This window comes from Platalea leucorodia (assembly GCF_965183815.1).
Source record: "Platalea leucorodia genome assembly, chromosome: 4".
Lineage (NCBI taxonomy): Eukaryota > Metazoa > Chordata > Aves > Pelecaniformes > Threskiornithidae > Platalea > Platalea leucorodia.
In genome coordinates this window covers 14,822,005-14,847,407 of record NC_138826.1, presented here as the reverse complement: position 1 = coordinate 14,847,407, position 25,403 = coordinate 14,822,005, and the positions used below count along the sequence as shown (strand labels likewise).

At 44.6% G+C, this 25,403-nt stretch overlaps 1 protein-coding gene across 2 annotated transcripts in view; it reads left to right on the top strand.

Annotated features, from left to right (window-relative positions):
* NEURL1 (neuralized E3 ubiquitin protein ligase 1) overlaps positions 1–25,403 on the top strand; it is a gene marked incomplete at both ends in the record, with an annotated part of 166,501 nt that overhangs the window by 98,666 nt on the left and 42,432 nt on the right. For both annotated transcript variants that reach the window (XM_082308917.1, XM_082308918.1), the window contains 2 exons: positions 2,134–2,375; positions 7,066–7,387. In XM_082308917.1, the coding sequence (XP_082165043.1) occupies positions 2,134–2,375; positions 7,066–7,387 (564 nt within the window). The remainder of the gene's footprint in view (positions 1–2,133; positions 2,376–7,065; positions 7,388–25,403) is intronic.

The window sequence follows — 25,403 nt, the reverse complement described above, 5'->3', positions numbered from 1 at the left end:
CAGACCAGCGTGACCCACCTGGGGAGGTGGAGTGGATCAAGGTTAAGTCGGCCACTTTTGCTGGCTCTGACTCATAATCATTTGTGATGGTGAACAGCATCATGTTTGCAGTGATAAAGGAAATACTTTGCAAAATACCAAGGTATCACTAAAGCCGAGGGCTTAACAGGGTTCCAGAGAGGTAGCAATAGAGAATGTATCTATCTGGTTTGGAAAAGAGCTAGTGATACTAGAAGGAATGCAACCTCCTGTTCTTTGGGGCCTAAGACAGCCTCTAATTAAAGAGGTCTTAGGAGGTAACCTCAGAAGGTTCTCTCCATGGGGCTGCTGCAGCTTGTGTCGTCTTCTGACCACCCAGCCTGGGCTGTGGGGAGAGGCAGGGTACACTGCCCTGGGTCAGCAGCATGCCCAAAGGGAAAGGTCAGGCTCCTGTGAGCTGCTGCATCCTGACCTTCCCTGTGTCAAGCTGCCCCCTCCACACAGTCTGTTCCTCCTGAAGGTTTCCCTCGCCAACCTGCCTGCTCAGGTGAACCTCTACTTTTTCTTGGTACTCTGCACCTTATTTCTCCTCCTCCATGTGTGAGGAACAGGAGAAGGAAGATGACTTATATTCCACATAATTTTTAGCATCAAATAACACGCAGCTGGTTCATCTCTCCCTTAAAGCATTAATGAAAGTTTTTGAAGTCCTGTTTATCTGGCCTCCCTGCTCTGTTCTGAAGGGATAGCGCTGTTGCTGAAAATGCAAAAAAAACAGCAAGGGGATGAGAGGAGAAGGCCGGAGTGACTCATGCTGAAGCTGAATTAAAACGTTGTCATCAGAACCCAGGATTTTAGGTTCTCTTGGTAGTTATTCAAGCTCGCCCTGATGATGTACCATTACAACTTCATGTAGCTACAAGCTAAAACTATGCCAAAGGCTGGGAGGATAGGGTCCAGGCTTTTTATTACAAAGCCAAGAATTACATTAGGGCATTATTTTATAGTAGCCATATAAAGACATAACTGTGAGCAATTAATTTGCATGAAGAATGTATATAATTAGTTTCTATAGTTCGTGTGTTTGAGGAATAGAGTTTTTAACCATACTGTTTAGTCATGCATCTTTACAGTGCAAACTGGCACATTGTTAAGGTCATATTTGCTTTTGTTGCATTCCTGAGTCTATCACAGAATAATCCTTTATTCTGTTGACACTGTTTCCAAATCTACGAGTATCTCCTCCCAAACATATGTGCATAATGTAGTGTGTATGTGCACGCAAGGAAAAGGAAACAGATGACTTGTGTTCAGTATAATGATTGTTTTGTGCTTGAACTGCTGCAGGCTCCCTGTTGAAAAGAAACTCACGCATCCATTCATTCATGAACAAAGCTGCTGTCGTGACTGTGTTGGTCGTGCATTGACTCTTTGTGTAGGGCCTTGGTTAGAGAAAGACGTAATCCCTTCCCTTCTTCATAGCCTTTCTCCCTCTTCACGTTCCTCACTGTAATCGTAGCTTGCTGATCAATGCCTTCATGACAAGTGGGATCTCAGCTGAGGTTCCCATCAGTGGAGGAGAGAGGAGAATGGATGGTGGTTGGTGGAAGAATCCAGGTGGGTTATTGCTGAGTAGTGCTTGAGTATAAATTAGTGATGTATGCGTCTGAGCTGGGACTTAGGTTGGATAGGACACATGGATGCAAGGACAGATGGAGTTGCTGTTGCAAAGGAGGGGTGAGAGAAATGGTCAAGTTGTGTGGGAGTCCTCTGGAAGTGGAAGATTTTCCCTGAATGTGACAGCTTTGATACAGCAACTTCACACGTGCTTTGCTCCAGTTTTGGAACCAATTCTTGCCTTCTCTTCTGATGTGTGGCCTCAAGATGGCCCGTGATTTCAGTGCTGAGCTATGTTCTCCATGTCATGCTCTGTACTGTCAGACTGTCCAGACAGGATCCTTCAGGATCCTTGTGGCCTGTTATTGTTCAAGATGCTCTAGAAACCCTTAGTGATTTACAGAGTGGGGATTTGAATAACTTTTATTTTGTTCTATAGTTCCCCTCTGAAGTACCTCTGCTTTTTTTTGCATTGAACGGTTTTTACTTATTACTCACAGCAGATTTGAAACCCTTTTTTCCCCATTCTGCTTTCAGATTCCATAGGTGGGTCATTTTCGGCTTCCTCCCACCGATGCCACCACAAGCAGAAGCACTGTCTCCCCATCCCCCAGTGTGGAGCTCTGTCCATCAGCCCTCTGCTTTTCCATCCCCACACGAAGGGATCCCAGATCATCATGGACACGACGCAGAAGGCAGTGAAGCGCCAGGCTAGCTTCTGCAATGCCATTACCTTCAGCAACAGGCCCATCGTTATTTATGAACAAGTCAGGCTTAAGGTGAGTAAATGATACCTTCCCTTATTGCCGTGTGAGGTGCTGTGAATGAATGTTGGGGTGTACCAGGCTTTGGTGCTTGTACCAGATCTTTAGCCCTTCCTTGAAAAGCACAGTAGTCAGATCTTGCCCTTGAAGATCTGCAATCTTTATTAGTACTTCTGCTTTTGTCATCATAGTTCTTGGAGTCATCAGTACAGACCGCTGTAGAAACCGGGAAGAAAAGGGAAATCCATGCTCCAAAAGAGCTTATCTGCATGTTAGACAAGGAACAACAGATTAAGTTGAGACTGCTTGGAAAACAGCAACAAAAAAGGGCTGTATTGGTCAGTCTGAAAGGCAGCAGCCTCAGTATCTCTCTAGCCAATGTGTCCTCTAGGCTTTGCGTACATCCTGCAAAGGAGTTTTACTGGGCGGGCTGAGGGAGGGTGAGGAGTTAGTTAACTGTTCCATTCCAAAATGAGACCTTTTCTTCCTGTAAACAAGGCAGCAACGAGGGCTGGTCTCATGGAGGTGGGAGTCAGCCTCTCCACAGCCAACAAATAAGAAGTGAAAAGGACCTGGCAGTGAAGGTGCTTGCTCGTGTGCTTGGCAGGGAAGATAAAAGGGTTTTGCTGAAAGGATGAAAGGAGCAGTCGGTGTGGTCACAGTTGCCGTCTAAGAAAACGATCTTTCTGGCGGTCTGCTGACTGTTTTGTTGAATCAGTCGCCTGATAGCATTAAGGTCAGAGGAGAGAACATTGCAGGCATCACATTTTTCTCGCTGGCAGAGGCCAATTTCACTTCCTTTGTGTCTGTGGTAGCCAGGAGGATGGAGTTGGTGCCCCTTGTGCTGCAGCTGGTGTGGGGAGTTCAGCTCCTCTAAGATGGCATGCTACCATGTGCACCGGGCGCTGCTTCCCGATGAAGAAATTCATCTGTCCCCTTAGGAACTAGAGCACTTTTTAGGCTCTCAGCACCTCGAATGAGTCTGGAATCCTTTAAATTTCATCCACAGATATTTTCCAATCTTTATACTCTGTAGGTTGTGGGACTGCATTTTTCTGTCCTTAGCTGATTTTATGCCTTTCATTGGCACAAAATAGGTCATCTTTTTTGGCAACTTTAGTTCATGGCACACATGCAAGATCTGCCTGCAAATCCTTCATTTACACACCAGGAGTTTTCCAGGAGGTTTATCTGCATATAGCTACTAAGTCTGAATGATCCTGCTGTTCCCCATTGCTAGAGGTCCCAGAATGCTGGGACCTACAGCAGCATATCAGCCCTCCCTGCCTCTTCCCTTACAGCCAGCAAAGGAGCAAGAAACAAGGAATATGCCTCCTTTTGAAAATACAGAGAGATTTCAGTGATTTCAGGCTCAGGCCCAGAGGTAGAAAATCCCTCCTACAGGTTTGTTATGTCTCCTGTGGAGCTCTTACTGCTTCCATTCGGGCTGGAAACCCAGCAGGACTCCCTCACGTTGCCTAATGGGATTTTTTTTCCACGTTGGCCAGCAGTTTGGACGAACAACTGCAAGAAATGATTTGGGAGGAGATGAAAGCAGCATTTCGTTTTTGAAAACACCATCAAAGATTTGAGTGGGTTTAGTGGTTTAGGCAAGGGTTCTGGGTTATTTCTTTCTCATTCTGAAACAATGTAGCTATCTCTGGAAATTCACACTTGTTTATCACTGTATATTTTAGGATTTTAGACTGCATAACATATGTGAAGAATACGCATGCAAATCTGCACAAGGGATTTATGAGCAGAGCTCCTGCTGAGTCCAATGGGAAGGTCTCATGGGAGTAATCAACAGGCTTCAGCAGAACTTGTACTCTAGGGATGGATGGAAATATGAAAACATCTTTGCTTTTCTAATACGTCCATCCTGCAATTGCCTTGTTATTGTGTGTGCCTGTGGAAAATGGCGTCTTAAACCTTCTTACCAGCTAAAGGCTAACCACGAACCCAATCATTCAGGACCTGTAAAGTCTAAACTCCCTTCGGAAACTAGAGGAAAGAAGTCAGGAGATTTCATTCTGTTTATTAGGTATTGCATCTCGGGTTCTATTCTTAGATTTCTTCTCAGCTTTGGGAATGCCATCAAGCAGCCAGATTTCCTCTTTCTTTGCCTTCGAGGTATGTGTCCCAGTATGGTTTCTTCCACGTAATTCAGGGCACTGCTAGGGAGCGGAGTGAGGCTGTCAAAGGTGACACAAGGCAGTGAAGAGCAGGAGCCTGAATCTGTGGAAGCGGCCATGGCTTAGCAGTTTGGATGTAGATTGTATCTTTTCCTCCCCTTCTGGTACCCGGTGGACCTCCCAAGCTTTTCTGCTAGCAGTGGCTGCTGAAGAGAGAATTTGGTCCGTCATTAACCATTGCCTTTTTTAGCAAAACTGTGTACCCTTTGTCCAGCTGTGTCTAATTCTTGGCAGGCTTTATACTGGATTTTAATTTGGATATTAGTTTGCCTGTGGTCAGACTGTATTGAGAACTGTTTATAGGTGCTGATTAATACATGGAACATGTGCAGTCTCGATTACCATATGAATATTTACTTCATGCAGCCTGTGATTGCTGTGAAGTATTGGCAAGAGACTGTGAAAGAGTAAGTTGATACAAATAACAATGAGGCCATATTTATCTCAGACCCAAAAGCTTTTAGGGCTTGCACTAAATTTGCTGTAATAAATAATCGAGACTTCTTCTTGGAGTGTGCATATATTCCCCGTTTTGTCACATGCACGCCTCATCCACCCCCCTTCCACTGGGGACATGCATGATCCCATCCCACCCTGGCCAGGCATATGAAATAGCAAATCTGCTTCAGTCCTTTTTAGTGCCACCCCAGTGTCCATCCCACAAGCAGGAGCTTCCCATGGTTCCTGCGGCTGAGGTCAGTGCTCAAGTGTTTCATGTAAACAGTTTAGGTGCTTGGCTGGACTGAGTAGGGATAAAGAGCAGCACTTGCTTAACTGAGGAACTGTCTGTTGATCACTTTTTTTTTGAAGCTCTGAGTTATTTTCTCTGGTACTTTAATTATAAAACAGAAATCTCTAGGCTTTGAACAATGTATTTGTTGTGAGATTCTTGTGCCCCCAAGGGCACATGTTCCAGATTTTCCTTGGAGAGGAACATGTGAAAGAAAAATGCAATATTTACAAATGTGATTAGAAGAGAATTCAGAAGTCCAAAGATAATCTCTTGGTGAAAATCCTGTGCTTCCAAGCTGGGACATGGTGGGCTGCTGCCAGACTTTTGAGGACAAAGTCCTGCAGTCCTGGACAGTTCAGTCTCTGGCATTGCCACTCATCTGAGCCATTAGCACTTTGGCAGACCAAGAAATTACAGTAAGATAGCAAGTTCTGTGTGACATCTGGGAGGTGGTACCTGTCTATGTTTCTGCTCTTGTCCTGCAGCCAAGAGTGAAATTGCTTGAGGCTTCCGAGGGTTTGATGGAAGAGGGCCAGCTCAAGTGCTCTCTCATGTTTGCTGCAGGTTCAGTGCATGAACAGAAACACCAATTATGTGTCAACTGGCATGCAGGAACTGTCCTGGCCCCGCATCAGGATTGGATCCAGCATCCTTAGGTCTTTCATTTCGTAGTCTGGATGCTGACAGGCTGAATCCCTTTGCGGCGAACAATTCCCAGCAGATTCATAAACAACAAAATGAGAGAAAAAATTCGCGTCTGTCTCAGGGCATCATCTCCGTCTGGCGACCATACTTGCCCTGAAAGACTCTCTGCTTCCATGGGAAGAAAGAGACCTTGTAACTGGGTGGTGTTTTGGATGTGCTGCATGTGTTTAGGACCTGCTGCCTGCTCCACTCAGATCCCCTTCAGTCCAGGGCTCAGTTCGTGTGAGAAGTCGTCGATGACTCTGTGGGCATCTGTGATCCTTTGTCCTGCTGTCCCTCAGGTGCGGAAGGGTGGATATGACACAGACACCATCCCAAAAACTATAGCAGATGTTCCTGACCCCAGACACACTAAGTAACTGCATACTGACAGGTGGGGTGTAGATGTGCACAACATATCTTGAAAAACACCACTCACAGCTGAAATAAATAAGTTTTCCCCAATCATAAGACAACATCTATCGTTGCCTCCTAATTGTGTATTTAATATAGTTAAATACTTTGAATTGTGCTTTCCCACACACAAGTTCTCTGCTGCAAGGCTGTGATTTCATCCAATCTGACAAGCTAAACAGGGTAAGACTATCTTTTACTTGGCTGGGAAACCTAGAAAACTCTATGGTGGTGACTGTGATTCTGGAGCCGGTTCTTTTCCTTCAGGTCATGAGAGACCCCATCATCCGAGCACCACGGGGGAAAAGCTCTGCTGCTGCAGGTGCTGAGATAAAAGCTCTTATGGCCATTTTTGGCACATTTTGCGAGAGGATGATTCTTAGGCCAAAAGGAATTACCCTAGAAATAGAAGTGAGTCATCATGCAGCTGTAATTACATTTCACCTCTCCTCATAGATTTAATTTGATTTTTTTTTTAAACATGTGCATTGTATCCTAAGTGTGCGGCATTGCTGCTTGCAGCTGAAAAAGCTACAGCAGTGTTTGGTGGGTAAAATGTTTCCTAAATCTAGTGTGCTCATCTGTGTGGTGGCCGTTGGTGCTCAATGGCATAGAGCCTGTAGCATGTAAGTAGATGTTCAAGTGCCAAACGCTGTTATTGCTGCTGTTATCTTTGCAGATCACTAAAAAGCAGTGTTGCTGGAGTGGGGCTCTTCGACTTGGGTTTACTTCCAAGGATCCATCGAGGATTAACCCTGACACTCTGCCGAAGTACGCATGCCCTGACTTGGTTTCCCAAAGCGGTTTTTGGGCCAAGGCTCTGCCAGAAGAGTTTGCAAACGAGGGAAACATCATAGCCTTCTGGGTGGACAAGAAGGGACGGGTTTTCTATCGGGTGAACGACTCTGCTGCGATGCTCTTCTTCAGCGGGGTGAGGACGGCAGAACCCCTCTGGGCTTTGATTGACGTCTACGGACTCACCCGCGGAGTGCAGCTCTTAGGTGAGTACCTGGGTCCAAATGCGCAGGGATGATGCTGACCCGTCCCCAGCAAAGGGCCAGCCTGACGCTGCCTGTCTCCCTCGCTGTGCTGGGACGGGTGCAGGGAAACGGCCGTTTTTCCTCCCCAGAGCATCTCACGACCTCAGCCTCGATCAGTGGGCGTTTGAAACTTAGCACATAAATACAACATGAGCGGGAGGTGGGAAACAATCGCTACAGTATAGCACTAGAAGCCATCTGTAAATAGGTGGATTTCTGCTCAGAGGTGTTGCTCTATCAGAGCATAGCTTGGAGTGTGGCATGTACCTTGTAAAACTTCCTTTTTATCTCATCTGCTGCTTTCCCCATGCCGAAGTGGGGAAATGCATTTTACATGTTACAGATAAATCTTTCCTGGTTGGCACTATTATGATTTTCTGACTGGTTTAGTGGGCAGATTTGAAACATGGATATCTTCCAAATTACCTGGGAGAAGCTGTGGCTTGTTTTGCCAGGATGTTGCTTTCACAGAGGAGTTTGATTCGTCCTCTGAAGGTTGGATATACAGTTGGGGTTGGAGGACGAGGAGTGCTGAGTGCCTGTGTCTTCTGCCATCCTCAGCTGAAATGGAGATAGTTTGACACTCAATCTAGCCCCAAATGTGCAGGCTGTTAAGGTTTGGGCTATTTGAGTTTATACATCTTAGAAGAACTGAAAAGAGTGTCCAAGGACCCAACTTAAGGGGCAGCTAGGTTGCTGGGGGACCAGAGATGTCAGCATGCAGCCTTAGAGTTGGCTTTGCATTGTCACTGGGGGCCAAATCACAGCACTTTTCTATGTAACAGTGGTTTCATGGGTCTTGTTTTCACCATGGAAAACGTTAGATGGTACCTGCTGATCTTCATGAGCTGAAGCTCCTTCTGAAGATGAGATGATCTTGCTAGGCTGAGAGAAATCCTGGCTTTTTTCCTATTGTTCAGCCTGATAATCTCTGTTAAAATGACATCTTCATGCTATATATCAAAAACTGTAAAGAAACCTCTTTCTGACAGTTCTGCCTCCTTTCTGCACTGCTTGCTCTATTAAAAAATATGGTGGCAGGACTGCCTGTAGCAACCTACATGGCAGGGAAGCAGGATGTGGGTTCAGGAGGTTAAGAAATGGGACTGACCTCTTCTTGCTGCAAAAACTACTGACCCAAGATTGCACAAGGCAGAGAAATTAAAGAATTTCTCGGCAGCTTTTTGTTTTCTTTTAGGAGCAGAAAGATTTATCTTTTGTTGTGAATTGGCTTGAATCGGAGCCACTAGACAACTGTTCATAGGCCAAGGTGATGATATTTGAATTGGGATCTAGAATTTGGGTGAATGTCACGCCAAGGTTCAGTTAGGAAGAGCTTACGAATGGCTCCAAGTCCTCCGGCTGTTCTTGCGAGATTTGGCACCTCAAGACTACTCCGCCTGATTAATGAGGGCCCATAACTCTGGATTATGTGTTTCCTTTCAAAACACCCGAGAAATCATTTCCTATCCATCATCCGCCCCTGCATTGTCCAAGCATCTTCCACATCCCCTTTCACAAGGAAAATGTGACTCTTGCCAGCCACTGACTTGCCTCTAGTCTAACATGCTCTGGACTCGCTGGTGGGTCTAAAGTCCCTGAATGAAGCAGGGAGCTTCTGAGTTTACACAGTTGGCGTGGAGCTCAGATACGTATTTATAGCTCATTCCAGCAGCCTTCAGCGGGCTTTAAGCTAGCAACTGCAGCGAAACGTCTTCGACTTCAGTCCTCTCTATCTCCATTCATTATTACACAGCACTAAAAGTCAGAGCAGGGAAATCGTTGGCTGCGTTGCCTCTGGATCCTATAGACGTACCCACTGCAATGCTCTGCATGCCTGTTTTAGTGTAGCAGACCACACATATAGTACAGGACAACTTGCCAAAAACGCCTGGGACTTGACAAATGAATTTCATAGCTTAGCTACAAACATATGGTTGAATTCAGCCTGGTATGGCATGCAGGGCATCTGATGGAGGCTGAGGATGCTGGAGTGGTATGTTGAACAGAAGAGCCGAGCATTTCAGATTCCAGTTCAGTGATTTATCCCCCCCCAAACATGTTCCTTGTTCTTGAGCCTCACTATTTTCCCAGTAACTGTAGGGTTGCAGGGTCATACTGCACCTCTGCACTGCCTGCATTTGCTTTTATGTGTATTTCACCCAAGAATCTGAGCAAAACTTTACCATTTGTGGTGGCTGTCTTTCTGTTTATCGCAGAATTATTCCCTCCCCACTCCCAATAATGTAACTTCATTTCCAAAATCAGACTTGCCCGAAGGAAAGGCGTGCAGCAGTAAGTCTTGTGTCACTGCAAGATCCCAGCTCTGCAGGGGAATGCACCGTGTGTATTTATGTCCCCAAAAGTCACAACTTCCAAAACTTAACATTTTTATTTTGCTTATCTGCATTACCGTAACAGTTCCAGCCAAAATTAGGGACCCAGTAAATCAGGACAATGACCACGTCTAGTGATACTGTTCCTGTCTTACAGATTTAATAAAGAGAGACTTGAAGAAAAGGGGGCCCAAAGCCTGGGAGAGTTAAATGATTTGCCAGAGGTTATACAGCAGTGTCACCCGATTCAGGGATGCCGTCAGCCTTGTTGCCTGCCTCAGCCCTGCTTCCCTCTCTCTCAGCATTGCAGGCATTGCACAACACTCCGGCATCACTAAATTGCGCCTCTGGATGAAAGAGAAACAGCTGATTTGTACCTTAATTTTTCATTGCCTTCTGCTTATGGCTTCACCCATAGCATCAGCCTTACTGATAATTACACATGTCATTACTGCTGGCAATGCACAGGTTTATGGGGCTGTCGCAGGTGTTCCTGGGTCTGACTGCCCTTGCTGTGCGTTCAGAAGCAGAGCCCTTTAAGCAGCTGCTTTGCCCACTTGATTTTGTTCTGAAACAGGTAAAAATGGCTTGCATGGTCCACTGCATCTCAGCCGAGGGGAGGTCAGGAACTGAGTTTGGACCACGTCTTGGCTGTCACTGCTGGAGTGAGTCAAAATGAGAGACTGGCATAAATCCACCCTGAAGGTGGCTTCAGTGATGTGGTTCACAGTGCTCACACGCTTGGTCGCAGGTGGGAGGACGCTCCTTGCTCTCCTCGCCTCTACCCACTTTATAGAGATGAAAAGGCTTAAATTCACCCTGGAATCTGGTGCTTCTCTGACCACAAGGTCTCAGCTGCTTTCCTGACACAATGTAAAAGCTGGCATAGGAGAGGTTGTTGCAATCGAGTGCATGCATGTTCTGTGTTTTAGGGCATGAGATTTAGCATAGATGCAGGCTTGTAAACATGCCCTTATACAGTGACTTTCCTGCCGACATGCTCAACTTGCAGGCAGGATGGTTTACAGCTCTGCTTCCCTTTTTGGGCAGCTAGTTTTGCACAAGTGCACTTTTACATTCCAGGATAATTTAAAGTAATATTTACTAGAAATGTGGCTTAGCCTTATGTTATCACTTCAACATACACACATGCTCATTCACACTTTAAAAAGAGTCCGAGAAAAATGGAATATAAGCAATCTGCTGCCTCGCTGCTGTGATAAAGCATCAAAAAAGAAAAGGAAAGGACCAGCTGTTTAAATCCTGGGGTCTTCAGAGCCCTGGAGGGAGGATGGCAGCTCATGGGAACCAAATGGTGTTGTCTCGCATTAGCCTGCTTCTTTCAAGCACTTGGCTAGTGAGCCTGGCATAGACTAAGAAACATTCATGTACACTTTCTGTGGACTCACCACTGGACAGCAAGGGTGACAGCTTGCCTCAGTGATGTGTAAGTTAAAACATAATGTGTGCCTTCAGGATTTTTCTGTACCTTTTGGTGGGGAATTCCAGGTTTGGCTGCTGTATGGTGCCTTTTTGAAAATTGCCTCATTTTTTTGGCAGTGATACTGTAATGCAGGATCGCAGAATGGTTGAGATTGGAAAGGACTTATGAAGATCATCTAGCCCAAGCATGTAGTGTCTTCTCTTTCAAAGCGTGACAGATATGCTCTGAAAATATGGAAAAATGGGACTGCAATGAAATTATAATTTCAGCATATTGTCCCTTCCCTGTATTTCCAGTGGGGTAATGTGAGGAATGATCTGTTGATTTTCCTTAGTCCCATTTGTTACTAGTATGGTCAACACCCAAACTCCTTTATTGTTTATTACTCCATTCATGCTCTTCTCCCATCCATCTGTATTTTCATTCATGTAGTATTTCAAAGTAGCCTTAGTCTTTTACCAGCACAGACTTGGAAATCCAAGGATAATTGTATTTAGATTGGCACCTGTTGAAAGCAAAGCTTCACCACCTCTTGGAAAGATAAAATATGTGAAAAACTACTAAGACCTTGCAAACTGGGAAAATTTTAAATGCGCATGTATTAAATGTACATGTATTACATTTACCTGAAATAGAAACAGTATAAATATATACTTCAGTCATAAATACATATACAGATTCTAGTAGAATTAACTGGCAGTGCTGTATATTGTATTAGGTATTTAGGAAATCTTTTCTTTCTCCAGATCCCCTTCCTAGCTTCTTATTGCTTCATGTTTGCAAAGTATCAAAAGTCAAACTATGAACTGATCATGGATGGAAATGTACCCATCTCAGGACTCAAGCTAGTGTATATTTGAGAAGCAAGTTGCAAATTTTGTAGGGAAGGAAGGAAACATGGTTTTCTTTCTTTACCCCTGTCAGTCCTTGTGTAAATTGAATCTCTAGCTCCAGGGCACCTTTAGAAGAAACATTAAATAAGCCTCAAATGAGGTGGATTTATGGGCAAATTTCAGGTGTGAATGGTATAAGACTGATGATAAATCTAATTTGTCATCACATGCATCTGCAATTTTACCATGTGGTTATTACTATTGTATTTTCCAAGTGAAAAACTTATTTTCCATTGCCCATGGGAATCCATTTCTGTTGCTATTCCAACGCATGCAAATAAGCAGACTGATCTGCCGAGAATGCTTCACACTAAACAAAATGGGATAATCAAATATGACTGCAGTGTATTTTTATAGTGTATTGTTGAAAGTGGAAGCTATAAACTATTTACCCTCTCTGTGGAAGTCTGTGACTATCTGATGGAAAAGAATAATACGTGTTTAAACAGAATCCTACTTAATGAAGGCAAGATATACATGACCTGCAAACAGTCAGTTGTCATTGTTTTTCCGCATCTCCTAAGAGGAGAGAGAATTTAAATTGCTCATAAAGTTTTATTGTCTGTAGCTGTTGTCTCTATGGCAGCTGCAGGAAGCTCTCTAACATGGCCAAAAATGTGAAAACAGTTTAATAAATAACTCATCTCTTGCCATTTTAATTAATCCCTGCTTTGCTTTAGTACCTCTGGAGGGACATATTTTTCCAGATGCGACAAGTACCTGAAAGTTAGCCCACAGTCCAAAGGCAGCTCCTTGTGCCTGAACGTCCGTCTGTCCGCCAGGTCCGTCTGTCTTGCTTATCATGATAAGGCTGCCAGAGACAACACTTTCAAGCAAGCCAGAGCTCGTCTTGGCCTCGTGAACGCACTGGCTTTTCTCCCTTCTCTTGATTGTAAACAGGGGAGAATGTGTGCCCATGAGGCTGGGCTGGCATCTGCCCCCGGCCCCGCCTGACCCGGGGTGGGAAGGCAGCATCTCCCCTGCCCTGCCCTGCCCTGCCCTGCCCTGCCCTGCCTGCGCTGGCAGTGCTGGGGGTTTCGGGCTGTGCAGTTGAATGGCAAATACCAACTAAGTCAGAACAGCCAGATGCCAAGTAAAATAAGGTCTCCGAGGAATCAGCATTTCAGACTTCACCAGGTCTTGATGAGGTGTTGAATTATGAGATGGCACACATGCTGTCTGTTTTACGTATATTTTATCAGCGTTGCTCGTCGGTGTACCTGTTGCTCGTGTACCTGCTCGTGGAGCTAAAGCATTACTGCAGGTGAACAGAAAGGACAAAATCTGGCACATAATGTGCTATTGGGGATATTGTGTCTGCATTGGCGTCAGGAGAGCCTGCAAGTGAACCTGGGTAGGAATAAACTTAAGAGGGATTAGTCTGGCTGTTATTGCCCAGACTGAGAAAAATGAAGACTGTAACGAGACAGAATGACCAGTGGAAAAATAAATTCTGTGCTTTATAAAGTTCCTTTAGTTCTGGTAAGCTGAAATATTGTTCCTAATACAGGCAAGAAGGGCTATATAACAATATTTTCCATGTTGCCCATAAAAGCCCAAGGAAATATGAAAACTCTGACAACTGTAAGTGGTGTTTACATTATGGGTATGTGTATGCTGTAGTTCAGATGCTGACACTGCAAAGACAGGCCTCTGTGTTAAAAAAATTATGCTTTCAATTAAATATCTGTTCTGATGATTGATTTGGCTGTTGCTTTAAGGAGGTAAATATTTCTGGTTTACACTAAGAAGTTTATCTTGCCTTTGCTAAGTGTTGTTATTATTTAGCAGAAATGTGGAACCTGTAGTCTGGAAACAGTGATTCCAATTAAAAGGGCATTGACCGTCTTTTACTTCTACTAAAGGTATAAACTACTGGAATAATTGAATATATATTGAATTTATTACACAGCTATAGTTAGTTACAGAAGTTTCTTGTATAGGCAGGGCCTTAGAGAATAATAACACATCACTAATGGAGCGGTATATTCTTTTGAGAAACATTTCAGAGAGTTCCTTATGTTAGCAAAGATTTTGGCATTTTGATTTAAACCATTAGGATAAGCTGTCTGTGTTGTTTTTTTTAAAAAATACATTCTCTTAACTGATACTTAATGCCATATATAATTGTATTTTCCTTAGTTTGTCTAGTGTGGTTCCTATTATAATTCTGTGAGTAATAAGTGTCTTTAAAATGAAAGGTGGAGAGAATATGTTGATACAGGGACTTAATCTTTGCAGCTTTCTTAATACCTGTCTCCAAAATATTCACCAAAATTGTTGAAACTGTACAAACCTTGGGCTGTAATGCTGAAAGTGAATTCCTCTTCATTCATAAAGCTATAGGTTGACAAAAACAGACTGCGTTTACTCCGGTGTAAGATAGTTGGAGCTGGAGGTAAGTTTTGGATGTAAACTGAATAGACGATCTGGTAAACGTGTAACAATTTATTGTGCTAATCTTGCAATTCCAGCTGTGGAGGCCCTTTCCCCTAAGCCTGTATGACAGATGACAGCTAAACATTGCTTATATGATAAAACTAAACACCGGCTCTGTATGGTACGTCTCTGCTGGCATGAGATAGCACTTTGTCATTTCAATGTCTAATTGGTACCACAGCTGCTGAATATGCAATTTACCGTGCAGAGGATCCGATTTTGTTATCCCTGTAGGTGTCCGAGTTATTAAAAAAGTTTGACACCTTTAATAAAATTAAATTGGCTTTTCCATCCGTATCAGCAACAGAGCTAAAAATGAGATTGCTTTGTACTCCAAAGCTTCCGTTTCTTTTTCCAAGCTGTATAAGCAGAACTGTTGTTGTTGGGCTCGGTCTGGAAATCCTTACCTATAGCCCTACTCTGCTCTCAGTTCTACGAGCCTAAACTTGCAGCCACCTGTGGAGTCAGTCTGGCTTTACACTGTGAGCAGAATCTAGCCCCTGGTTTTTGCTCATCCATCACTTCTCTTTGGCCAAACACTGAGCAGCAGAAGCTCCTCCAGACCTTGCCTAGCCTGTCCTGAAGAAAATAAAGCATTTTGACTGAGGGAACCTGTGCTGATCCAAGCCAGGACCTCTCCTTCCATGTACCCTTGTCAGGAGAAATGAGCCCCTCTGGTTCTGTGTGAGTGTAACTGTTCACAAGTGGCCGAAAGATGGCAAAAATGCAAATGCTGTCATCTGGTTGTGCAGACTCGGAAGATCTTTCATTACTAACTCATGTCTGCACTTGCTGAAAGCTGCTCTCCCAGCACTGATGGACTGATGCAGCAATGCCCAGCCCAGTCAAGTATGCAGTCCCGCCTGCCACAGCGTTAAATTCTCACCAAACCATGCTATCAATATAACTGTTGCTAAATTATGGTGCATTCTTGCATCAAACAGTTATTGTCCATGTGTGATGCACAAAAGTGCGCCTGATACTTGCTACTGGTAACTGGCCTTAGACACTAAGTTTCACACTGAATCATGATGCCAGTACATGGGCTAGAATGACCTATTTGTTCATTTATGCCAAAAAAATTAATTAGTTTGGATTTCATAGGCAGAAATAGCCTCTCTGTTCACCAGCTGTATGTGACCCTTTTCTGATGTGTGTGAAATGCAATTCATATGACTGTGTGTCTGTAGAAACAGTACAGTGCAACTTTGGGGTTGTCTAGGCAGAGGATGTATTGAGTCAAGTGAAAGAATTTCTTAAAAATAAAATTTTCAGTGATGTTTCCAGGACAGGCAAATGCAGAGGTGTCACCAGTGCTCTGGGACAGGGGTTGGGGAGGATGGGAGCGTGCATGGAGGAGGGGTCCCTGTACTGCCCCGTGTGTGTGTGTGCTCTGCCCTGCAAGTCTGCTTCACCCCATGCTGGCGGCAGAGCCTGGGGCTGAGTGAGCCCTTGGTCTTGCACCACTCTTCTTCTGTCCTCAGCTTGCTGCAGTCTTGTTCCTAGTCCTGGCCTTAGCTGGGGACATGCACACTGGGTCACTGAAGGTCCATTGAATCCAGTGTCCTGTCTGTGACAACAACCAGCATCTCTAGGTCCTCCTTGGAAAACATTTCTGCAAGTGCAGGTGTTATTTTCTCCTGCCTTTCATCTTTAGTCATGCTGAGCTACTACTTCTGTTCTCCAAGATATACTACCTGCGTTGAATCAATGCCTGATTTTGATGCAGAGGCTACATCAGCTCTGCTTATGATGCAGCTGATCTTGCAAGGTGCTGTGCTCAATGAGATGCTGGGTTCCTCTCTCCTGCTCAGACATTTAGGGAAATCTGGATCTTGCATTCTTCCATCACACTCTTTTAATCACATTTTCATAATATGCTCTTCTGACAGTATTACATGTTTCTCCTGTGTTGTAGCATTTGGTGAAAATATCATCCCTTGTACTGACATGCACTAGTAAGTGCTTCTTCCTATCATCATGGGAATTATGGCAGGGGACTGCTGGCAGAACTTTGCAAAATTTATAAAAAGCATTTCCATGTATATAGGCTAGAACATAGTCTATAGTCCAGTCACTTACAGGTTTTGATTCTCATGCATCAGCATCATTTTAGTGTTAAAGGGCTTCGCAAAAACAATTTAAAAGAAATTTCCATTCAATCTGCTCCTATTGGATTTTGAAATTAAACTTATTTGGGATTGGTAAATTTTTAGGCTGTAGCTAGGGATAAAAGATTGATAAATCAGATTGCTGGCCACTGAATCAAATCTTGTATCACTGGCTATGGCTGGTGTGTTTAAGAAGATGAAAATCTTTTGTGGTACATCTGGCCACCAGTGTGACCCTTCACAGACAATTAATTCTCTTCAGGAAAAAAAAAATTAATTGCTCTATCTTCTTTTAAGACGATAAAGACCACTCCAGGGAAAAAGCCTTTAGAATCCAATAATCCTATTCCCGCGCTGGTACCATGCCAATAAATACTGCACCACTTGCATGGAAAGATCTGAAGCCTCCAAAAATCTTTAATGCAGAGCGTTCCCTCTCTCTCTGCACGCCTGAGTCCAGAGGACCCCAGCACCTCAGAGCTGTGTGTTTACTTGAACCGGGAAACTGATGACAATTTGATCCACATGTTTCCATAGACAGTTGCATTTCCTCCTCATTCTGCCATGGTGTTTCCCACAGTTGATTTTTTTTGACATCTTTGGTGTCTGTAGGCAGCAGCCATCACCCTCCTGAGCCTTTCACAGGCATCAGCAGACCGCTCTGTTATCCCAACACGGCTTGTATGAAAGTATCTTTTTGACAAAAACACCAGTCCTGCTGGTTTCTGCTCCTGTTTCTAGGCCTGGCTGGTTCTAGCTGGACCTGATTCAATGACTTCATACACTGGAGTATACTCATGTCTGAGATGAGCCATGACATTGCCTGAATTTGTAAAAACACTTTTTATTGCTTTGTTCCTAACGTGGTAGAGTCTGCAGATCTCGCCTGTAACGCTGCTCAGCTATGTGGAAGGAAATTGGCCTCATGCTGAAGGTAGTGCTAGAAACAAAGAAAACTGAACTGATGGAGAATTTCACTGCGGAGCTGCAGGGACTGGCAATTTCAACTCAGCCTAATTGGCTCACTCAAGAGAAATACATAAATAATTTGGTCTTAGGCCGTAATCACTATTATGACTATTTGTATGATAATTTCTAGTGCTTCAGTTTTGGATATGAGACCTAAAAGACCAATGCTCTGTAAAAAACAGATAAGCTCCAAAAAGTCTAAGGAACAATCTCATGGTGAGGCAGAGGGTGCTCTATGTTGGCAGGCTAATGGATGAAAGCTGATGGAGGAGAAATTTAAGTAGCAAGTAAAATACCATTTTTTAAAGCTGTGCAGTTTCCAGCTGGACAGATTACCCATTCCCAGTTGCTCAGTAAGAAGACTGCACAGGCTTGCAGGGCCTGAATTCAACAGGGTGGTTAACTACTTATCCACCTCTTGCACATATGTAGTTGTATCTGGTGTGCCAGAAATCAGGTATATGCTTGAGTAAGTCTGTTAATACATATTCCTAAAGATAGCCATGTGCTTAAGTGCTTTGCTGGATCTTTTTCTTCGCCATCTGCTTGTTACTGGGTTCTGTGCAGGGATTGCTAGGTCAAAACCAGTGGTCTGTGGTTAGTTGGTAATCAATGGTTATGCAGGGATCAGGCTCTGTGCTTAATAGTTTTTCTGGCCTGAGAAGCAAAGACTCTTTGAGGAGGAGGAGAATGGGAAGGAGGAGGAGAGAGATGAGCGTGAGCAGGAGAAGCTGGAACGCGCTGCTGACGTTCGAGGGGAGGTAGAGAAGTTGCCTGCCAGCAATGCTTGCTTTCTTTTCTTGGAAAACATGACTAGTTTCTGTGCAGGAAGGTTTAAGAAGGGGTCCTGAAGCATGAGGGGAGCAGGAAGATGAAAGCGTGGGAACAGGGTGAACTGCTGTCTGAAAGCAATGGAAGAAGGACAGGTTCAGCAAAGAGAGATCAGGTTATATTCATTGGGAAGGCAAGAACAACCCAGTGACCAAAATACCATCCCTTTCTTGCCTGGTTTCTTCACTCATATGAGGTTCAATTTATACTTGTAAATCACTGGCTCGTTTTGACCTTCTGTTGATAATTCATAACCCAAAGGCTTTGGTTTCTTTTTTTTTTTTTTCCCCCCCTTTATCTGGACAGCACAGGGTGTTAGGTGTGTTTGAACTGTTTTGCATGGGTCACTGGATGCCTGGTATGTTCCTTAAAGATAAGTGAGCTCTTTTATCAGGTCAAGTACATACTACTGGCACTCTCTCTATCAAAGGCATCATGAAGACACAGGAGAAAAAAGACACATGATGAAATATCTGAGTCAGATGTGTTTCTTACATCCCAAATTAGATTGGTGGCTTTTTGTTCTGCTCTTGATTACACCTATTCCTCTTTGTGCAATGGCTCTTTTCATCATATAGTTAATTTATTATAGAAGTCTTTTGCTAATAACAAGCATTGACAGATCTATCAAAGGGGTGTTTTGGATGAAGGTGAGCAGGCTGTGTGAGAAGAGAGGAGATGATACTCTTTTGTTTGTCAGTGGTTTGCAGTGGGGATTTCACACGCCTCGGTCTGTGTCTGTGGAATTTGCTGCCAGATGAACTCCTGTCTATCGAGTTGCACTTTGGAGTCTAATCTTCCACTTAGTAGCATCTCTAGCTTGCTTGGCTGAGGAAAAAAAAAAACAACAACCAACCCTCTTTAAAATATGTACTGAGTACAGTGTTTTCCTGCAGAGGGTTTAGTTATGACGGACAAGCTAGAAAATTAATGCAAATTAATTGCAAACATGGCTTTAAAAAGGACTAGTTATGCTGACCTGAATCATTTCTATGTGCAAGCATTTAGAATTGAAATAGAATCATAGAATGGTTTGGGTTGGAAGGGACCTTAAAGATCATCTGGTTCCAACCCCCCTGCCGTGGGCCTGGACACCTTCCACTAGACCGGGTTGCTCAAAGCCCCATCCAACCTGGCCTTGAACACTTCCAGGGAATGGGACATCCACAGCTTCTCTGGGCAACCTGTTCCAGTGCCTCACCACCCTCATAGTGAAGAATTTCTTCCTTATATCTAATCTAAATCTACCCTCTTTCAGTTTGTAGCCATTAGCCCTTGTCCTATCACTACATGGCCTGGTAAAAAGTCCCTCTCCAGCTTTCTTGTAGGCCTCCTTCAGGTACTGGAAGGCTGCTCTAAGGTCTCCCTGGAGCCTTCTCTTCTCCAGGCTGAACAACCCCACCTCTCTCAGCCTGTCTTCATAGGAGAGGTGCTCCAGCCCTCTGATCATCTTTGTGGCCCTCCTCTGGACTCACTCCAACAGGTTCATGTCCTTCTTATGTTGGGACCCCCAGAGCTGGATGCAGTACTCCAGGTGGGGTCTCACAAGAGTGGAGTAGAGGGGAAGAATCACCTCCCTCAACCTGCTGGTCATGCTTCTTTTGACGCATCCCAGGATATAGTTGGCTTTCTGGCCTGCAAGTGCACATTGCCAGGTCATGTTGAGCTTCTCATCAACCAACAGCCCCAAGTCCTTCTCCTCAGGGCTGCTCTCAATCCATTTCTGAGGAAATAACAACCTGGGAAATTCTGAGCCTGGGAAACAGCCTCACTTTGGTTTAGCTAGGTTCAGTGTGAGCTCAGCTGACATTTGATTTATTTCAAAAGTTTTGCTGGCAACCACAAAAGTGAGAAAAAAAAATCTTAGCCCCCTCTCTGAGATGGGCACAGGGATAAATGGCAGCCACTGGATGAGCCCAGGCAGCCACCTCTTCCTGGCTTTGGCAGAAAAGTGAGAACCAGCAGTGAATGATAGCAGCTTGTCCAACTGTTCTGGGTAGACCTAGAGACAACTTCACCATCACTCCTGGAGATGTTTCACTGTTGGTTATTCTGGCATAAGTGTTGTCCGGGGCATATTTGCAGCCAGCAGTCCCACATGCCCACAACTGCTGTCCCCTTCTCAGGATGTTCCTATTGGCAGCTATTTGACCAAGCTATTATTTTATGGTATATTTAGTTCTTTTTTATCTTTCCTCACTGTCAGTCTCTCCAGCCCAATAATCATGTTTTCTTCTTTACCACAGCCTCCATATCCTGCTGTCATTCTAAAAATGCTTCTGTGATGTTAAATCTTTTCCAGTTATATGATGAGAATTAATTCATTCTGACACAGCCATGAAAATCTGATTCAATTCCTTTTTTTGGTATCTCAGTCACAGTCCTTGATCACAAATCAGCATGAGTCAGAATTTCCCAGGTTATTATTTCCTCAGAAAGGCTGATTGCAACCCTGTCTCCATATTTAATATCCTTTTCCTGACTGTGGTGAAGCCGAGCAGTCGAGGCTGCAGTGATTTTGTTTGGATATCTGTCTGTTGTTCTGTCATTCGATGCCACAGGTGGAAAAGAAGGTGACACCAAAGAATATCCCAGACCAGTTTTAGTGTTGCAGTTTCCCATCATCACCTAGTTGAGTCCATGCTGGCTGTACTGCATGAAGATGACTACAGAAACTAGCAGGATTTATTTCTCTGGAGACTAAGAAATCTTGGGTCACAGGTGGAGAAGGAACACAGTGACTTTATCAGCTTGTGCCAGGAGATGAGAATTTAGTAACAACAGGTTTTCAAGCTGGCCATATTGTGCTGAGATCATCTGCCAAAACGGACTGTCCCGCAATGTTTCAGATAGATAGGTTTTGAATCCTTTTGGGTTCAACTGGTTAAATGAGGAGCTTATCTGGAGTTACTAAAAGTAGACCAGAATGAAAAATAAGTGGGAAATATACTCTCTTTGGGGCCCTTACCATTCATTTATTTCCTCCAATACATGTTTGTCTCTCAAATTTTATGTCTGGAGGGCAGGACCACATTGGCTGCCCATTGAAAGAGTGGAGTGCTGTCAGGCTGTTCTTCTGCGTTGGGCTGTGCTGTGGCCAGGAGGGGTTTGGAGGCATGAGGAGGCTTCCCTTTCCTTACAGAGACCCTCTGGCTCTGGAAGCAAACAGAGGAGGAAATCCTGCTTCCACTCACCATTGTACCTCTCCTTATTCTGAAGGATGTGCTATCGGCTGAGCAGCAGCTGAAAGGGCTGCAGGAAGGAGCAGGCATTTTTTCTTGCAGGACACAGGAGGGAGGCGAGGTCCCTCAGCCTGCCCCAGGGGGTTTGTCACTGCGCAAATTCAATGCCCAGCTTGAGGACTAAGGAACTGTTTCCATGTTTTCTATTGATTGCTGCAGTTTCCTTTTGTGGTTCTCTTGGGTTCTTCAAATAGGGCAGTAGTAGCTTTAATACCCACTTGGGTTTTTTGCTTGCTTGTTTGCTTCCTACCAAGCTGTAGGAATATTTTTTTTTCACATTAAAAGAGAAAAAAAATGCCCAGAGATTGGTCCATTATTTTTATGAGGGAAGAATATTTATTAGGATTTAATTGTTCAGGAAAAGCAGCCAAGCACTGCCTGCAGGGGAAAGCCTTTACACACTGGTACATCAGATCAATAGCTAACGATTAACAGGAAGGGACAAAAAGCCATCCTTAATTTTTGTAGTAAAGGATTCAGCTCCCAATTCAGGCTCAGATTTCTCATCTTCCTGGGACAAATCACACAAGTGTCTGCTTTCTGCAGGTGGAGATATTGCTTTTCTTCCTGACAGGGGACTGTGGGTTTCGACTCCTCTGAGTTATTGGACTCCTCATGTGCTAAAGTGTGCAAGCCAAGCTACCAGTCCAACAGATGTGCCTTACCTTTGTTTGACTTCTGTGCCTTGTGAGCGTGTTTCTGGCAGAGACATGAGTTACTGTTTCATGATTCAATTTTATATTGTGTTGCATACACCAAAGGCTCTGCTGTGATGCTCCTACCCTGCTAGACATAACCGTTACTAAAGCTTAGGTGAGTGAACTCAATTTCTCCTAAAATTTCCAATCAATTCTAGGTATTATTGGTGAGGATAATTAGGGTAAGATGCTGGTATGCTGAGCAGAATGGGTGGCCTTTGTGAGGCTCATTCATTATTAATCAGCCATGTAATTTCCCTTAAGTGACAAGGTGTGATTGCCTTTTTTTAGGCCCAATTGCATCTTCATGCTATGAGCAGAGATGAGACCCTCTCGCCTGTGTTACTGTGAATTACCCATTTGGGAAATGAGGATGCTGTAGGTTGGAGATACTGCCTGGGAGCTCGCTCGTGACACAGAGAGACAATCAGATGCTGAATAAGCAAGAAATTAATTCTTCCTTCCCTTTCTCCTTCCCACATAAGAGGGGTTTGTTTGTGCTGGAGCTGTGCCTGCGTAAAGGCTGCAGTATGGAGCTGGTGTGTGCTGTCACGCATAACCTTTGGCATGTCAGAAAGCAGCTTATGGTAGGGGCAAAAACCCTTCTCCGATGGCAGTGTCTGCTGAGCGTGGCTGCAGGGTGAATTGGTTCTGGGGGGAGCTGAGTGCAGGGGTACCAGCCCTCTCTTAAAACATTGGAAAACAAAACTCCTGACAGATGAAACAAATGTAGTACTCTGATTTAATAGAACCTAATAGTTGTGCTTCAAGTGACTTATAATGAAGAACGAGTCAGTATGCTCTTCATTAAAAACAGAGTGATAGCATAATAAACATAACCTTATTGAACTCAAGGAAGCACAAATCACTTGTAATTCAAAAGCATTATAAAAAAATAATTATGATTTACTGCTGAACTCTGTTTTGCGGTCTACGAAAACTTCTTATGTTTTGCTTTCAAAAAAGCATTTCTCTTAATCAAAGTTGTTGCAATTAGAGGGAGTGGTAATGATCCAGAAGGTAGCTGAGTGATGTTGCCTTTTTAAGGATCTCTACAGCTGCCATTTTCATAGCATGAATAGTGATGCTTGGTGTTGGCGGAGAAGCTCCCGTGGATCAGAGCTCCAGCAATTGGAAATGTTGTGTTTTGCAATACACCCCCATTCCCCCAAACCTATCACGATGTTGAATTCCATCCACTTAAAACAGAGCCTATGTTTAACAATAATTTAAATCATTATCCTGCCTGTCAGCTCGGAGTTAAGGGGCTATGCAACTGCGATTCTCTGTTTAGAAACTGCCTGGAATAATAACTTTCAGATGTCTCAAATATGCACCACTTATCTATAACATCTAAATACAAATGTCTCCCTGCTGAGCAAGCCCGACACTGTTTACCTATCGTGTCCAAACCATTCCAGAGGGTTTGCTTGGCGTGGAGTGGAAGGCCCTATATCCGCAGCTCCGACAGCGCTGTCAGTGTAATGTTTTTCAACTCCTCCTCACCTTTAGGTGATTGCAGAGAAAGAAACAGCCTAAGCCTGGGGGTGACAAGTGAAGAATGTCCCTGCACATGCATCCCCGCTCCCGCCCCCAGGCCGAGGGTAAAAGTGCATTGCGAGCCAGCCCCGCACTCTTGCAGACGGGATGATGCTCGCGCTGTTGGGTCCCTGCCAGCCTGCTGTGAGATGATCCAAATGCTAAATCCCGCATGCCCTGGGCGCGCTGGGGCTGGGCAGTGTCGAGGCGCTGTTGCCGGCTTGGGGGCCTCGGGCTCTTTCTCTGCGTGCAGACCTCAGCGGGACCTGTCAAATCTCATTGAATGTCAGGCTCCGCAATTGGCTTGCGCCGTATGCTCCCCCCAGCTACGGCGTGCCAAAGATGTGTGCTGCGCAGCCGGATGGCTCCGCTCCCCCCCGGGGAGCTGCCGTGCTGGATGCGGGCACTCAACATGTCTCTCGAGGGGCTGCAGGAGCGATGGGCTCTGGTGTGGGGCTGCCCCTGCAGCTCATCCATGAGTAATCAGAGCAGGGAGAGCTGAAAAACTCCTCCTCTCCTTGCTACAGCTGACCTGTGGCTTACCATGGGGGAGGCCCTGTGAGTTTTGGGCCCTTTCCCAAAGGTGTGGAGTGTCTTGTGCCATCCACGCCTGGAAAGAGAGGAGCTTTTTCCCCCAAACTGGCATTGCATACCAAAGGCCTCTGCATGATGCTCTACAACCTAATGGCATATGCTATTTAGCCTCCACATTTCCTAATGCATCCTGGGGAGCCCCACGCAGTGCTTGGGCTTTGCTTCCCCTGGGCACACAGAACACCCTTAGCTGCCATGCATTGTCCTGATGCAGCCAGTGAAGGTTAAGTAAGGAGAAACGAGAGCATTTAACGCATCTTTGCATCATTTTTGGTCCCTAGGTGAAGTCTGAGTCACAGCTCTTATTCACTATCTCAGATCTATGCAAATGTTATTGACATTCTTCCTGGGGCTCTTATCCCTTTGCTCTCAGTTAACTCCTGGATTACGGGTTGTCCAGCCCCTGCAGTGCTGCTGCTCTCCTCATATTACACAACAGCAGGTTGTCTGAAATGTGTGTGTTCTGGGCATTGAAAATTACTGTTATTTTTAGTTTTTATAGAAAGCGTGAAAGTTAGACTGTTAGCTGGGCCAGACTTGGTACCAAATTGTTTTACATGGCTATGGTTATGGAAGCAAGCCTTCCCCCTGTCCACTTTGGACAGCAGTTAGCGTATGTGTCCCCTCTGCAGCAACCCAGGGCTGCCACAGAGGAGCACTGCTGATCTGCTGCCTCTGCAGCCAGGTTGAGCCCACGATAGTGTTTTTCAGAATAGCTGCAATTAGTGAAGTGTGCATAGCATTGGCTGAGCTCAGAATGTGGTTTCTTCTTCCTTTTTCTTTTTTTAATGTAGGCTTCCTTGTAGGGATGTGGCTTGGAGAGGAGTCCTTTATAGCTTGCTCTCAGCCTGCTCAGGAAACCAGATCAGTGAGGCTCAGTA